At 36.8% G+C, this 14,285-nt stretch overlaps 1 protein-coding gene across 1 annotated transcript; it reads left to right on the plus strand.

Moving 5' to 3' along the window:
* Positions 1–385: 385 nt before the first annotated feature.
* On the plus strand, positions 386–6,424 carry LOC149008211 (protein tesmin/TSO1-like CXC 2). Its single transcript, XM_089167211.1, has 7 exons — positions 386–485; positions 3,814–3,965; positions 4,065–5,129; positions 5,235–5,309; positions 5,596–5,776; positions 5,872–5,967; positions 6,047–6,424. The coding sequence occupies exons 1-7, from the start codon at positions 435–437 to the stop codon at positions 6,422–6,424; spliced, it is 1,998 nt and encodes a 665-aa protein (XP_089023337.1). The 5' UTR covers positions 386–434.
* The last annotated feature ends 7,861 nt before the right edge of the window (positions 6,425–14,285 follow it).

Here is a 14,285-nt window from a genome sequence, read left to right on the forward strand (position 1 = left end):
AGAATACAAATGTGAATTCGGAGGCGGATTTCGGCTATCCATTTACAGGTCTAGGTAAAACGGTCATCTTGAATTTACGTTTTGCAGTTTCCACGCGACCAAATAGGGTTTCCAATTATTCTGTATATTTTATTCCTCGTTTCACAATCGTACTTTGCAAGTCGCAAGTCCCAAGCCGTAAATGTGGAAGGCGGTATTGCCAAAAAAAAAAAAAAAGAGTGTAAGGCGGTAACTTATGTGAGGTGAGTGTACTGGCAGTGTACCCTAAACGTCGATGGTATCTTTCGACCGTTAGTTCATAAAACCCATAAGAGAAATTATTTTCCCGCCTTCTTTCTTCAGTCGACCAAAAAGTTCGCTTCGTCTCCGCGGTAGGAGCGGGATCAAGAAGGAAGAAAACCCTGCTGCAGAATTCACTCTTTCACTTTCTCGTTATGAATGCGCCGGAGAGAAACCAGATTGGGACTCCGGATTGCAGAATTGAGGTCAGTTTGTCTTGCCGGTTGTGCTCAACTTACTCATTCTCTCTGTTATTTGCAAGTCGTTCCGGATTTCTTCTTTCGATTTTGTGATGTTTTTTTTCTACCCTTTTTACAATCTCTTTTCTTTTCCTTAGATCTCCTTGTTCATTAAAGTATGGAAATGAAATTACTTTTGACTGTTGATGTCTCTGTTTCTTGTTCAGTTCATTTAAATTTTCTCTCCGGCGATTTTTACTCAGATTAGGGTTTTCATTGATAGTCCTGAAAGGATTCCTGCGATGTTTTCTTCTTTTTTTTTGGGGGGGCGGGGTAAAATATGTATTGAGCCCTAAAGCCTCTGCTACTATAGAACTTTTTTGCCCGCAAAATTCAAAAAAAAACAGAGAAGCATCCTTCCAAGTAGCATTCCTGCGATGTGCTTGAGGATTTTTGGCGTTCTAAGTTTAGGTTCTTTTAGGCTCTGATGTCGGTGGGTTATCTTTCCTTTCAAGCCAGCATTTCATTTTTTCAATTAACTCTGTTATTTACATGTCCTTCTGGATTTGTTCTTTCGATTTTGTTATGGTTATTATTTTTATTCCCCCCAAATCTCTTTTTGTTTCCTCAGATCTCCTTGTTCATGAGAGTATGGAAATGAAACGAGTTTTGAGTGTTGACGTCTCTGGTTATTTCTTGTTAAGTTTATCTAATTTTCCTCTCTGGCTTTCTTTCTTTACTAGGATTTGAGTTCACATTGATAGTCCGGAAAGCATTCCTGTGATGTGCTTGAGGATTTTTTGTGTTCTATAGCTTAGAGCGTTTTAGACTCTGATGTGCGTGGGTTATCTTTCCTTTCGAGATGTTGTGGTCACGCATTTTAATTCATCTGCTGCATTTCATTTTTTCAGTCTCTTTGTTTGTCTAAATTCTTTTAGGGAAGTTTTCATTTAAAACCCTCTGTTTCTTAATTCAGCTGCCTCTGAAAGGTAGGTCCTTATTGTGTCATAAGAGTAGCTCGTCTGTTCCTTTGAGGCAGATGCACCAACATTGGATCCGGTTGCCGCAATTTCATGTACAATGGAACTCTGATTGGATTTTTTTTTGGCTTTTGAAAGCACCATTCATTCCAGTAGATAAGTAACACCTTGAGATTTCTCATCCTCATATATGGTCCCATAGTTAACAAATAGTTCGAGCTCATAATCATGGATAAATGAGGCAACCGGGTTATGCACAAGATTGATTGGAAGAATGCAAAGTACAAAGCTGCCACAGGAATTCCAACACTTGAAGTTCCGAGAATCTTATCCTCAAAGTTTTATCAATGATGCAATTTATCCATATAGCAGGCAAGTTAAGGTTCACATAACCCTGCCAGTAGGAGATTATAGGCTGTTCAGGGTTTGTAGGATTTGTAGGAGTATTGATGTAAAATCTGATTTTAGGGTTAGGGTTTCTAGGATGTTTTCTCTAAGATTTAGGGTTTTCCAGAATCTTCCAAAGGTTAATTGTCAAATCAAGGTGGGATGGATAATAGGATTAAATCAAGATGGGGCACAAAATAAAACCAGAAGCTTAGTTAGGGCTAGATCGACCAAATTACCCCTCCAATAGCCACTTTGGAGTGACCTTGGGGCCCACTCCACAGTTTTGGCTGGGGGAAGAATTTTGATTCACATCCGGTATACTAGGTTTGGCTAGGGTTTGCAGTCTTAGGGTTGTTGAAACACAAACCTGAACCTTTCTATTAGTTTCAGATTGAAGTTCCAGAGATTCTAGGGCTTTGGAAAGTTAGGGTTTCTAGGGGTGGTTAGGCTGCTGCTACTAGGAGTCGGCTGCTAGGGTAAGTGAGGGGGTGGTAAATCTAAAAGGGAAGGGAATTTGGTGGTGGGGATTAGGAGTTGTAAAATTTAGGGTCTTGGACCTCTTGGGGAGAAAGAAGCGGGGCCAAATGGTGTTTGGAGGGGATTTCACTAGGTGCGGTGGAGGGGAAGAGAGGAGGGAGGGCTTGCGAATGATGACTTATTAGTTGAAGGAGTTGTGGGTGAAGATTGATTGGAAGAATGCAAAGACCAATGTTGCCACAGGAATTCCAACACTTGAAAACCCTAGAATTCTCCTGAATCCCTATTGTAATTCTTGTTCAATAATTTTATTCATCAAAACTGATTTTGTTACAAGCATTAGGCTGTATTAGTTATAACCTTTATTAGACAACTCCAAACAGTACTCAACTTTTTAAACGTTCATTAAATTTTATTTTATTTATAATAGGACTTCTACTTATCTTCTCCTAGGCTTACTTGGTATAGAACTAGACTCCTACCAAATTCTGAAGGCTTAATTAAGACTGCCCAAAATTATAACATTGTCCCTATTGCCGGATCACACTCCTATGCTGCCGGGCTGTGCCGCATGCTGCTGGGCAGCAAACCTAAGTTGCAAAACGTGAGCAGTGGTTAATATTGATATCAAGCTAATAGCATATTCCTGAGTTGATTGAATTGAAATGGCTAATCTAAAAATAATTTCTATATCAATTCAAATTTACCATCGTATAATGTTTGCATATTTCACTTCCTTTATCTACACAACATTTACAAACATAATTAAATACATAATTTAACGACAAAAAATTGCAACTTAATTATATTAACATTGTTTATTAGCAATCAACTGTATATATACATACATATCAGTTCCATTCCTCATAAAAGTTTTATCCAAAATCAATCTTTAAGTACGCACAATTTGGATATGCTGTATGGATAAATGATTCTTACTTGCATCTTAATTCCTCTTGGCTTTCAACTTTGTTTAGTACTACTGTCTAATGAAGCCTTTAAACTTGAGGTTTATATTTTTTGGACTTTTCAGGTGGTAATTTTTCTCTTGCTTTTGCTCTCACCCATCACATTGGTTAACTTTAGTGGCACCCATGTTTATCTATCGATTTTTCTGGTTTCAAGTTAATTTGCAAAAAATCTGCACTAGTTCAATCTTTGACTTGTAAAATTTGACCTAAGATAGACACCAATCACATACAATAATAAAGTCTTTGGATTGCCTGTGCATGAGAAGAATCAAGTCTAGTTGTAATAAGCCTTTTTTCACGTGTGTTTTTGTGCACATTAGTTATTTACCATCATATTATTTCTTCTTATTAAACAATCTTCTTCTAAGAACAACCCCCCCCCCTTTTTTGCATGTGCTTTTTGTGCACACTAATTATTCACCATCATATATTTTTTCCTTGTTTCTGTTATTCACTGTTTCTGGTTATGGTTTCCACTTTCTTTAATGGTCTCTCGAGTTGTGACTTCACCATATTAAAGCTTATATTCACCTGCAGGACTCTGCTTTCCTTTGTTATATCAACAACATGTCTCCCATTAAACCTGTTAAGCCTATGCATATAACTCAAACAGTCAACTCACTCGCTTCTGCCTCAGTACCAACAGTTTTTACTTCTCCACATGTCAAGGAGTGGAGATTTTTAAGAAGGTGATTCCTACTTCATTTCATGTTCATGCTCTAGAAAAACTAATTGCTCTAGTTTAATGTAGTGGTTTATAACTTTTTGCTTTTGTTCCCACCTCTCAGGCATCATCTACCAGATCTTTCAAAGCCTGATTTTTGTGGTAATGGAGATGAAGCCAATAGACTCAATACTTGTGTAGGGGTTCTGGATTCTGTTCAAGTCCTTGATTGCCCTTCATCACAGGAAAGTTTTGATCCAGGGTTTTCTATTAGAGAAGTTATTGTGCCATTTAGTGGAACCCCAAATCTGGCTAGCGAGTCAAACCTTCCACATGGTAGTACTGATGACTTGCAGAAAATACAGCCCATGGGTCTCACTGACTCTTGTGAAGAGCATCAAATGGAGGATACTGAGTCTGATTCAGAAACAGTAATTGTGCCATCTAATGGAACCCCAAATCTGCTTACTGATCTGCTGAATTATTTGAAGTATGACTATGAAAGTGAAGGGAGTTGTCAGGTTGATCAAAAAATAGATGAAAGGGCTGGATGTGATTGGGAAAATTCGATTTCTGATGCTTCTGATGTGTTAATTTTTGACACTTTTAGTGAAGCTGAGTCTTTAAAGGAGTGGATGCCGGAGTTAGTTCATCACGAGATTGGTTCCTTTGCTTCTCTTGAGTCAAACCTTCCACATGGTAGTACTGATAACTTGCAGAATACACAGCCCATGGGTCTGGCTGACTCTTGTGAAGAACATCAAATGGAGGATACTGAGTCTGAATCGGAAGCAGTTATTGTGCCATCTAATGGAATCCCAAATCTGGCTGCTGATTTGCTGAGTTATTTGAAGTATGACTATGGTAGTCTTGATTGCAATCCAGTGCCTTCCCATGGAAATAACATTGACCTTCTGGCAGAGTTCAATAGATCACCAATACCACCTTTTCATTTTGTTCAAGAGGTCTCAGAAGAAAGACAACATTCATTTGAAAGTGAAATAGATATTCAGGGGATTTGTCAGGTTGAACAAAACAAAGATGAAGGGACTAGTTCTTCGAGCCTGAATTATGTGGGTTTAGAAATTTTTTCAGCTGACAATGGAAGTTTGGCTGGGCAAGGTGCTTTTAGAGAATTTAAATTTGGAGCTAATGAAGAGTTCAATCTTAGTAGCCCAAAAAAGAAGAAGTATGAATGATTTCTAAATTTTCTTGGCTGAATTACTATTTCATAACTTCTCTTTTCTACTAGTTTCAATTCTGGATGAAGTTTTTGATAGTTCATAACATGCAGGCGCAAGTATGAAATTTCCAGAGAAAGTGAAGGATGCAAGCGTTGCAGCTGTAAGAAGTCGAAATGCTTGAAGCTGTAAGTTTCATATCGTAGGATTGCATACATAGTTGTGGTATATAATATAAACAAACTCAGTGCAGACTATACGAGAAATTTCTGTTGGTTATGAGATCATCTAGTTGTTTCCTTTTTCTAATTTCAAATGTTACTGTTACATTCTGGTTTGTTTCTGTTATTTTATGAAATTCTAATTAACCTATTTTCATGGTTTCATTGATGACCCAAATTGAACTTGGGAGTTGGCGACCCAATTTCTTAGGATGTTCTTATTTCGTCTAACCATGCAAATTTTTCTATGCAGTTATTGTGAGTGCTTTGCTGCCGGTGTGTATTGTATGGATTCTTGTTACTGTCAAGAATGCTTTAACAAGCCTATCCATGAAGATACTGTTATGGCTGCTCGCAAGAAGATTGAGTCCCGCAATCCACTTGCATTTGTACCCAAAGTTAGTAGACACTCTGAGTCTGTTCTGGGAATTGGGGTTTGATAATAAATCTCTTACCTTTTCATTTTATTTCTGAAAATGTTTTCAACTTGGCAAATCTGAATTGACCTTACAATTGAGGTGTTTTGCAGGATAAATCCAACAAAACTTCATCTTCTGCCTGGCATAAAAGGGGATGCAATTGCAAGAAATCCGGTTGCCAAAAGAAATACTGTGAATGCTATCAGGTACTGCACACAGCTCGTTCATCTTTGCTTTTTATTTAGTACTTGGTCATCGACTCAAATATGTTGGCTTCTCTATTAGGGAGGCGTTGGGTGTTCAATCAACTGCAGATGTGAAGGGTGCAAGAATGAATTTGGGTTTAATCCAAGCTTGGCAAAAGATAAATTGGCTCTTTCAAATTACACAGCGCATGGGTCAGATAGCCTATCTGTTGGCCTTGCTGGAGGGGTCAGTCCTGAAGTCATGTATTGCAGCCGTGCCACCAACAGCTACTTCCCCACATTTCCCACCTCTAGGGCTCCACTCCACTTCTGTAATACAAGTGTGCCAAATTGTGCAGTCTGGGAGCACAGTGCAGCAGGTGTTGGTGCACTGGGAGGCATGCCTTTGGAGGATTCTATGCGGGTGGACTTAGTGGAGGAATGTAATTCTGGGAGCATCACATTGGATGGATTGTAACAAGCTTGATATAGCCTAGTATATATGTAATTAAGGTTCTTAGTAAAGAAATGAATGAAGATAATTCTCTAATTCCCCTGTTTTATAGCTCTTCTTAACCATCTGTTCTTCCTTCTCCTTCCTTGCCATTCTCTGAGAATTCCCTATTCTATTTGGTGAGTTATATCATACTCAGAATCAAATTTTGCAATTCTGAAACCTTGTATATTGTTCTTTGTTCATAAGGGTAACAGACAGATTTAATTGAATGGATTTGTTGCAGAAGCCCAGATAAGATGTTCTAAATTTGATATCTAGATCATTGAGTTGCAAATTGTCTTAATCGAATATGGATCCACTAGTTTTACTTTTTCCAAAAAAATATATAATGGGGAAGCTGTGAGCATATGTGGTGACTGCTTTTAAATGGTAGGCATTGCCACTAGCTGAGCCTGGGCGGTTGGTCTTTAATCTTTAGTTTGTAAAAATCTGATAATTTGGTTTGGCTTTATGAGCATTTTATCTTACTTGTAGAATTGCTTAATCCGGATGACTACTTTTTGGTTGTTACGATCATGTAGGTTCCAATCCTTGATTATGCCAGTTTCAAATATACAATTTGAGTTTGAACTAGTACTCATTTTACACACGTCAATTTCATATTTCTCACTTTGTATTTCTATTGAAGGTTCCAGTGCAAGCTTCATGGATTGAATCCTCTACTCAAGCTGCAATACGAAGTAAGTCATAATTTTGACATTCCAACTTGGAGAAATGCACATTAGAGAGGATGATGCAGCTTTTGATCACATGGATGCCAATGTAATTTATCATTACTTTCTGCTGGGCCTACAGAAGCTGTGACTGGTTCCAGTGTCCAAAGTTAGAATTAATTCTGAGTTTTTGTTCTTGTTTTGTATGCTTGATCTTTAGATGTGCAGGGAACAGTGTTGATTGTGTGGAATTCTCTCTTGAAGTTGTTTATATGTGATGAGGATAAAAGAACACCAAACCAGATTCAACTGCGGTTGCATTATTGATTCTGGTAGGGGACGGTTTCAACGACGGTTAGATCAAGAAACCGGTCGAGACCGGTCCAAAGTTTGAACTAATGAGTAACATAAGAGCGAAGGAACCTTAACGGTTCAAAGAGACGTATCCCGTGAAATTTGGGTACATGATTGGGTCTCGAAAGGTAACTACCACTAACTCTGAAAGAAGAGTAAAAACCCTAGGATCGAACGGCTATGAAAGAAAGATCATAAACGAATCCCATGATCAAGAACAAGAGGTAAATCACTGTATAAACTAAAGGTTCACACACAACTGAGGTAATTGAATCGTTTTCCCTCCATTATCATTTTCAACTAAAGCTTTGCAACTAGCCTGTGGTGATCCATTACTGACTTAGCCAATGGACACCTGACCGTGCGGTCAGGCCACATCTGACGTCTATTCGCAGAAATATGAGGGTTGAACCATTTTTGGACGCATCAATAGGGGTTCTAGAACGAGTAAGAGTAATCGCCCCCATCACCTGGATTCTGAAATTGTTTGCTTGGAACAGAGAAGTTAGAATAGTGGATTCTCTTGATATTTGGATGTCTCAGTTTGGCCTATTACCCAGGAATTAGAAGTTGATACTTTAAAACTGAAATCTGGTCCCTAAATTATCTTTCACCATCTTTCGTTTCATTAATTCCCTTCAATTATCATATTTCATTTGAAGGCTTTTATGGGGTTGTGACTTCTAATGAATGATATCAGTTGGTTGGGCAGACTTTTGAGACACAATCTGCACAAAATGACCACTCCACCCCTAGTGAGGACACGAGTGTACTGGTCATTTCGTGTTTTGGTTATAGTTCGGCACACGAACATGTCATAGGAAACAAATAATTTGGATTTTGTACTCACTTGGTGGAAAAAATTTTCCAACTCACATCATTGAATTTTTTATTTGTGTCTAATATCAAAGCAATATCTCTCTTTCTCCTTTTTTTTTTAATTAGTAAATTAGTTAAAAATAGATCTTAACACCATTAATCACCTTTTAGCTACTCTATAAAGGTACAAACTCTAAGTTTTGAAATACTCTTTTACTAGATTAAAATATCTCTGGATTTCTTCAATAGTTACATCTTTTAAGAGGACTTCCTCCCAACTTCACATCTCTTCATTATTGAACTAAAATACCATTGTTTTTTCTTCTTCTTTGAATTGAAAATATCACTACTTGTTCCCAATACATATTGTGACGGAACGCCGCCCCCCGCCGACCCGACGGCCGCCGGGGGCGGGCGCCCCCCCCAAAGACCCCCCTGGGCCCCGGTCCTCCCATGTGTTCGGGTGTTTGGTGGTGGCCTATGAGTGCCAGGGCCGGGCCCTGGCCCCCCGGTTGGCGGCCCCCTTGTGGGTCCCCGGGTGGCGCCCGTCGTCCCCGCCGGGCGCGCGGTGCGGGAAGCCCGATATATTTCTTGATACTATCCCCTCAAAAGTTATATATATATTTTAAATATTAAAATAAATTGTTAAAAAATCATTCATTCAAAGCCCTCTATAGTATTAATGTCTTTTTTTTTTTGGTGGTATAAAGGGGCTTATTAAGCCAGGGATGGATTATTAATATGCCTTAGCAAGAGTTGAACCTACGTCCTCTTTACTAAGAGGTGTTGGTTTCACTACTAGAATAGCTATTAATGTCTTTCTAAATAAAAAACATATTATACAAGACTTAAAACAAATGAAAAATCCTAAAGAAAACTCCATTCTCTCCATAAGTTTGCTCAAAAAACTAGACCCTTTGAATTTGCAATCAATTATATCTATTGCCCTTGAAGAATTCAAGTAAAAATGCACTCCTGAAAGTTAAAACTTGTGAAGTCATGCAAAACAAGAGGATGGGTTGGTTGGTCAGGAGGTCGCCTTCGACAATCAAGCTGATATCCACACAACATAAAAAGACTCTTAGTTGTAGATCTTGAATAAAATAGCGTAGAGCTTGACGAGAGTGAATTACCTTGGCCAGTTGGCCTTTAGGGATCCAAGGGTTTATATAGTCTAACCTGGGTAAATGGTGATCGTTAGATGAAGGTGATCTACTTTCTTCTTGATCGCTCGGTCTATCTTGATAGATAGACTCCCTCTTAGAACCTAAGTACGTGTCCATGTTGTACGGGGTTACTTCCCTTTTGGATCTGCAATCCTTTTCATATAGGGATTGTTATCAACACCGTTCATTAGGATCCACGGAGTAAACAATAGTATTGTTCTTGTGCAGACCAATGCCCTCTTGGTGGTTTAGGTTTATCATTCTTTTTGCAGGGGCACAAAGTGCTCCCCCCACGCTTTTTGACCACAAACATCAGTGGGGCCCACGGTGAAAAACACTTTTTGAAAAAAAAAAAAATAAAAAAATTTTCACCAGTGGGACCCACTGATGTTTGTGGTCAGAAATCCATGGGGGAGCACAAAGTGCTCCTCCGACGGGGAGAAGATCCGGATTGGGGCCGAACAGGTTCAACCTAAGTTGGTGCTTTTGTCATGCTGATGTCTGTGGTGCCCAACATTGGATAGACGTCATGTAAACTCCATTAAATTAAAGCCGCACAAAAAAATAGTTTGATTCAGTTCAAGGGGAAATTGTTATTTCACTTAAGTTTGTATAATCTCCAAATGTTGTTTTGTGTGATTTAGATTTAATGAAATCCACGTGGCGTCCATCCAATGTTGGTTACCAATGATATCACCATGTTAGAGGCACCAACCTAGCAATATCCAGCCCATTGACGAATACAAAATTTTTACAATCAATTTTTGAGAAAAAAAAAATATTAGGTACTAATTTAAAATCTATATTAATTTTATACAAAAATGACATTTCTACCCATTATCTTCACCATTTAAAATTTTCTTAGATTGGGGGTGGGGGGCAAGTGCTGGTATTTCACACAAGAAAATAATGCCAAAAGAGTTTCTTTAAAGAAATTTTAAAAAATTATGGAGGAAAAGAAAATGTTTCAAAAACTTTGGGGGGGGGGGGGGAGGGGGAGGGGGAGGGTGGGGGGCTCTACCCTTGCATATTTGACCTCTTCTAACACTCTAATTCTTGATGTCTAACAACTTTGACTCCATGTGCAGACTCTGATTGTGCATTAGTATGACGCTATTGATATTTTATTTCTTTGTTTCGTGATCATATCATCTTTTATCCTTAATCTTTAATGATAGGGTGCATTTGTAAATAATTAGTTTTCAGGGATGGTAAAAGTGATTGTTTGCAAATCTAAGGGATCTATATGTAATTTGTTAATTCCATAAATATGTGATTTTTTTTTAATCTAAAAACAATAAGTAATTAAAAGTCTCTTTGGTATCAATTTTCATTCTCTTTCTTTTGACAAATTTTCATTTTTGTGTGTGTTTTGGATCCAAAATTTATTTTATTTGAAAGAATATAGAAATTCTCATAATCCATAAAAAGACTATATTCTGTTATGGATTTTGGAAAAGTAAAAGATCATGCTTATCATTTTTTTCAAGTAACTATAATGAGCTTGTAATTAGATGACTAGATTTTCTAAAATCCAATCATTTCTATGTCGTGTTCCTTCGTCTTGTGTATGTTTTGAATTTGCCATGTGCCTAACTTCCTTACGGTAAGCCTCGTTCAGGCAACTATCCCATCCTCCCCACATCATGAACCATCCTACCCAATCATCCAACCCCCTTCCCTTCTTCCTTTTCCCTATCCCAATAGTGGTGCTTCCTCGTCTAGAAACAATGGAACCTTGAACTTGTTAACACCAACTGCTTTGGTCCGTCAGTTGAATATGATATATTCCTTGAGAAGGCAAATGAGAATCTGCAAAAGCGAAAATGGGAGACAACCTTGTGGGGTTTATTTTAGAGGGCATGCCCTTCCATAAGCAAGCTATGATGGAAGGCCTCCTCAAAGCTTGGAATCCCATGGTCACTATGCAGGTGGCGCCGGATGAAGAGAGGTAAATTTTCTTCTTGCTTAAGAAGGTTTTCAGATATTTCCCTTTCATTAACTACTTTTTCAGCGGAATCCAAGATAAAGATAGGCCCAATTCTATAATAGATTGAATTTTCTCAAATACCATGATTTTCTCCAATACCTTAGTCTTGGTATTTGAGTTTCCGTTGTTGTAACTCCTTTTCCATATATTTTCCTCAATGCAAGTATTGTATATATGTTGAAAGATGAAAACAAAGATATGATGTACTGCAAATACTTTATAACACAGTTTTTCTTTTGATGGAAAGTGACAATGCATTGCTATAACCAAATATCACACAAGGTATAGTGCTATATTGTGTGTATTATTAGTGATAAATGCATTATTCATGTCTCTTCAAAATACTTGAAATGCATTTTATCAAGGCAATGAAATTTTAACCTTGTATTTAATTTTGAGGGGGAAACATATCACTTGGTTGAACTGGTTTTTGAAACAATCTGCACAAAATGATCACTCCACCCCTATGAGAGGGCACGAGTGTATTGGTTATATCTAGGCACATGTACATGTTATAGGGAACAAAGAATTTGGATTTTGTACCCACTTGGCGGAAAAAAATTCCAACTCATATGATTGGATTTTTAATTTGTGTCAAATCTCAAAGTAGTATCTTTCTTTCTCTCTCTTTTTTTATTTTTTTTAATTAGTAAATTAGTTAAAATAGATCTTAACACCATTAATCACCTTTTAGCTAATTGTACTATCATACTACTCTATAAAGGTACAAACTCAAGTTTTGATATACTCTTTTACCATACCAAAATATCTCTGGATTTCTTCAATAGTTACATCTTTTAAGAGGACTTCCTCCCAAGTTTACATCTCTTCATTATTGAACTAAAATACCATTGTTTTTTTTCTTCTTTTCTTTGAATTGAAAATACCACTACTTGTTCCCAATGGATATATCTCTTGATACTATCCCTTGGTTTCTGTGTCAATAACTTCTTCAAGCTTCCATCTCTTTTCCCTGTATCGATCTTTTCCTTTTCTCCCAAAGCCACCAAACAATAAAAGAACTTGACTTTTTGAATTTTCGGCCTCATTATTTCTATCTCGGCTAAATTCCTTCCACATATTTATCCATTCTTTTAGAGAAGAGACTCATCATCAAATATTCTCTATGATAAAGGACACCCCAAACCATAGTCTCCTTGCAATTAGGTAGTGTAACAACAACACATGGGAGGTTGACTCCTCTATCTGACCACAATCCCCACATATGGCTTCTACTTTTATATTTCTTGAATTTAAATTCTCCCCTGTAGTTAAGCATTCATTGCAGGCCCATTATAGGAAATTCCTATATCCCTTCCTACTTGCATCCTATATGTAAAGCATCACAAAAACTAATTATAAGTTCTTTTTTTCCTTTTTTTCTTTCTCCGGGGGTGGAATAGTGCTTTTATATATTAGGCATGGGGGTATTACATAATACAAGGCGGGGCTCTGCCCTTGGGGCTAGCCCAAGGGAATTTGAACTCTGACCTTCTACTTAGAGGTGGTGGTTTTTTATCAACTGAGCCACCCCTCGAAGTTAAGTATCACAAAAGCTAATTGTAGTTATTAACTTACGAAATGTACTTTTCATTCCACACTTATTTCTGGAGAAAAATTACCACATAAAATATTATTTTTAATAAAAAAGATTTTATTTTTAAATAAATAAATAAAATGGTGAGATTCTATTGTCTTTAGCCATCTAGTGTGTTGAGAACACACAGGCGGAATTCTTAGGTTGTGAAAGTACTAAATAAGGTGTGACTAGGATTTGAAATTCAATGCCCCTATCCTTTCTTGTAGATGACACTCTTCTATCTACTAGACTTTGGGAGGCTTTCAATTAATAAGTTTTGGGTAAATATCACTTACCTCCGCTCTTAGCTGGACAAATAGCACTCTTAGTTGGATAATATCACTTACCTTCCCTCTTAATATCAAATACCTCCCCTCTGTTAACTTTTTCGGTTAAATTTAACTTTTATCGTTAAATAATTTTCTAAAATCCCAAACTACCCTTGACTAAAAATATTTTTTATTTTAAAGTCTATAGCAGTTAAAATAATAAATCACCCTCAATTAAAATAATTGTTAAAAACCAAAACACCATAGTTAAAACTCAAATTATCTTTTCTTTTTTTTTGGTTTGCCAACCCCGGTTTATAAAATTCAAATTATCTTTAATTATTAAAAGCCCAACATCTCTTTTTGTTTTAAAAAAAAAAAATTATCAAACAATTAAAAAAAACCCAAAATAGTAGTACGTGTTTAATTTTATCAACATACCCTTTTTTTTAATTGCATTTTTTATTTTACTTGATAGTAGTACGTGTTTTTTTAATTGTTTGATAATTTTTTTTAAAAAACAAAAAGGGCATGTTGGGCTTTTAATAATTAAAGATAATTTAAGTTTTAACTTTCGTGTTTTGGTTTTTAATAATTATTTTAATTGAGGGTAATTTGGGGTTTGGAAAAATATTTAACGGTAAAAGTTAAATTTAACAGAGAAAGTTAATAGAGGGGGGTGTTTGATATATTTGCTAGGTAACAGTGGAGGTAAGTGATATTATCCAACTAAGAGGGGGTGTAAGTGTTATTTGTCCAGCTAAGAGGGGAGGTAAGTGATATTTACCCATAAGTTTTTGACAAAAAAAATTATGAGAATGAAAATTAATATATAAAAAGAACTAAATTTTGTTATAAAAATTTAAAGGGAAGGTGGTGGTTGAACCGCGTCTAAATTGCTTGGCTGAACAATCCTAAAAATCTTACCATTAAATTTGATAGAATTAAATCTAATTGTCCATCATAAATAATTTTGATTTAATTCAATAAAT

This window comes from Hakea prostrata, chromosome 8 (assembly GCF_041222555.1).
Source record: "Hakea prostrata isolate BN-2017 chromosome 8, UWA_Hpros_2, whole genome shotgun sequence".
Classification (NCBI taxonomy): domain Eukaryota; kingdom Viridiplantae; phylum Streptophyta; class Magnoliopsida; order Proteales; family Proteaceae; genus Hakea; species Hakea prostrata.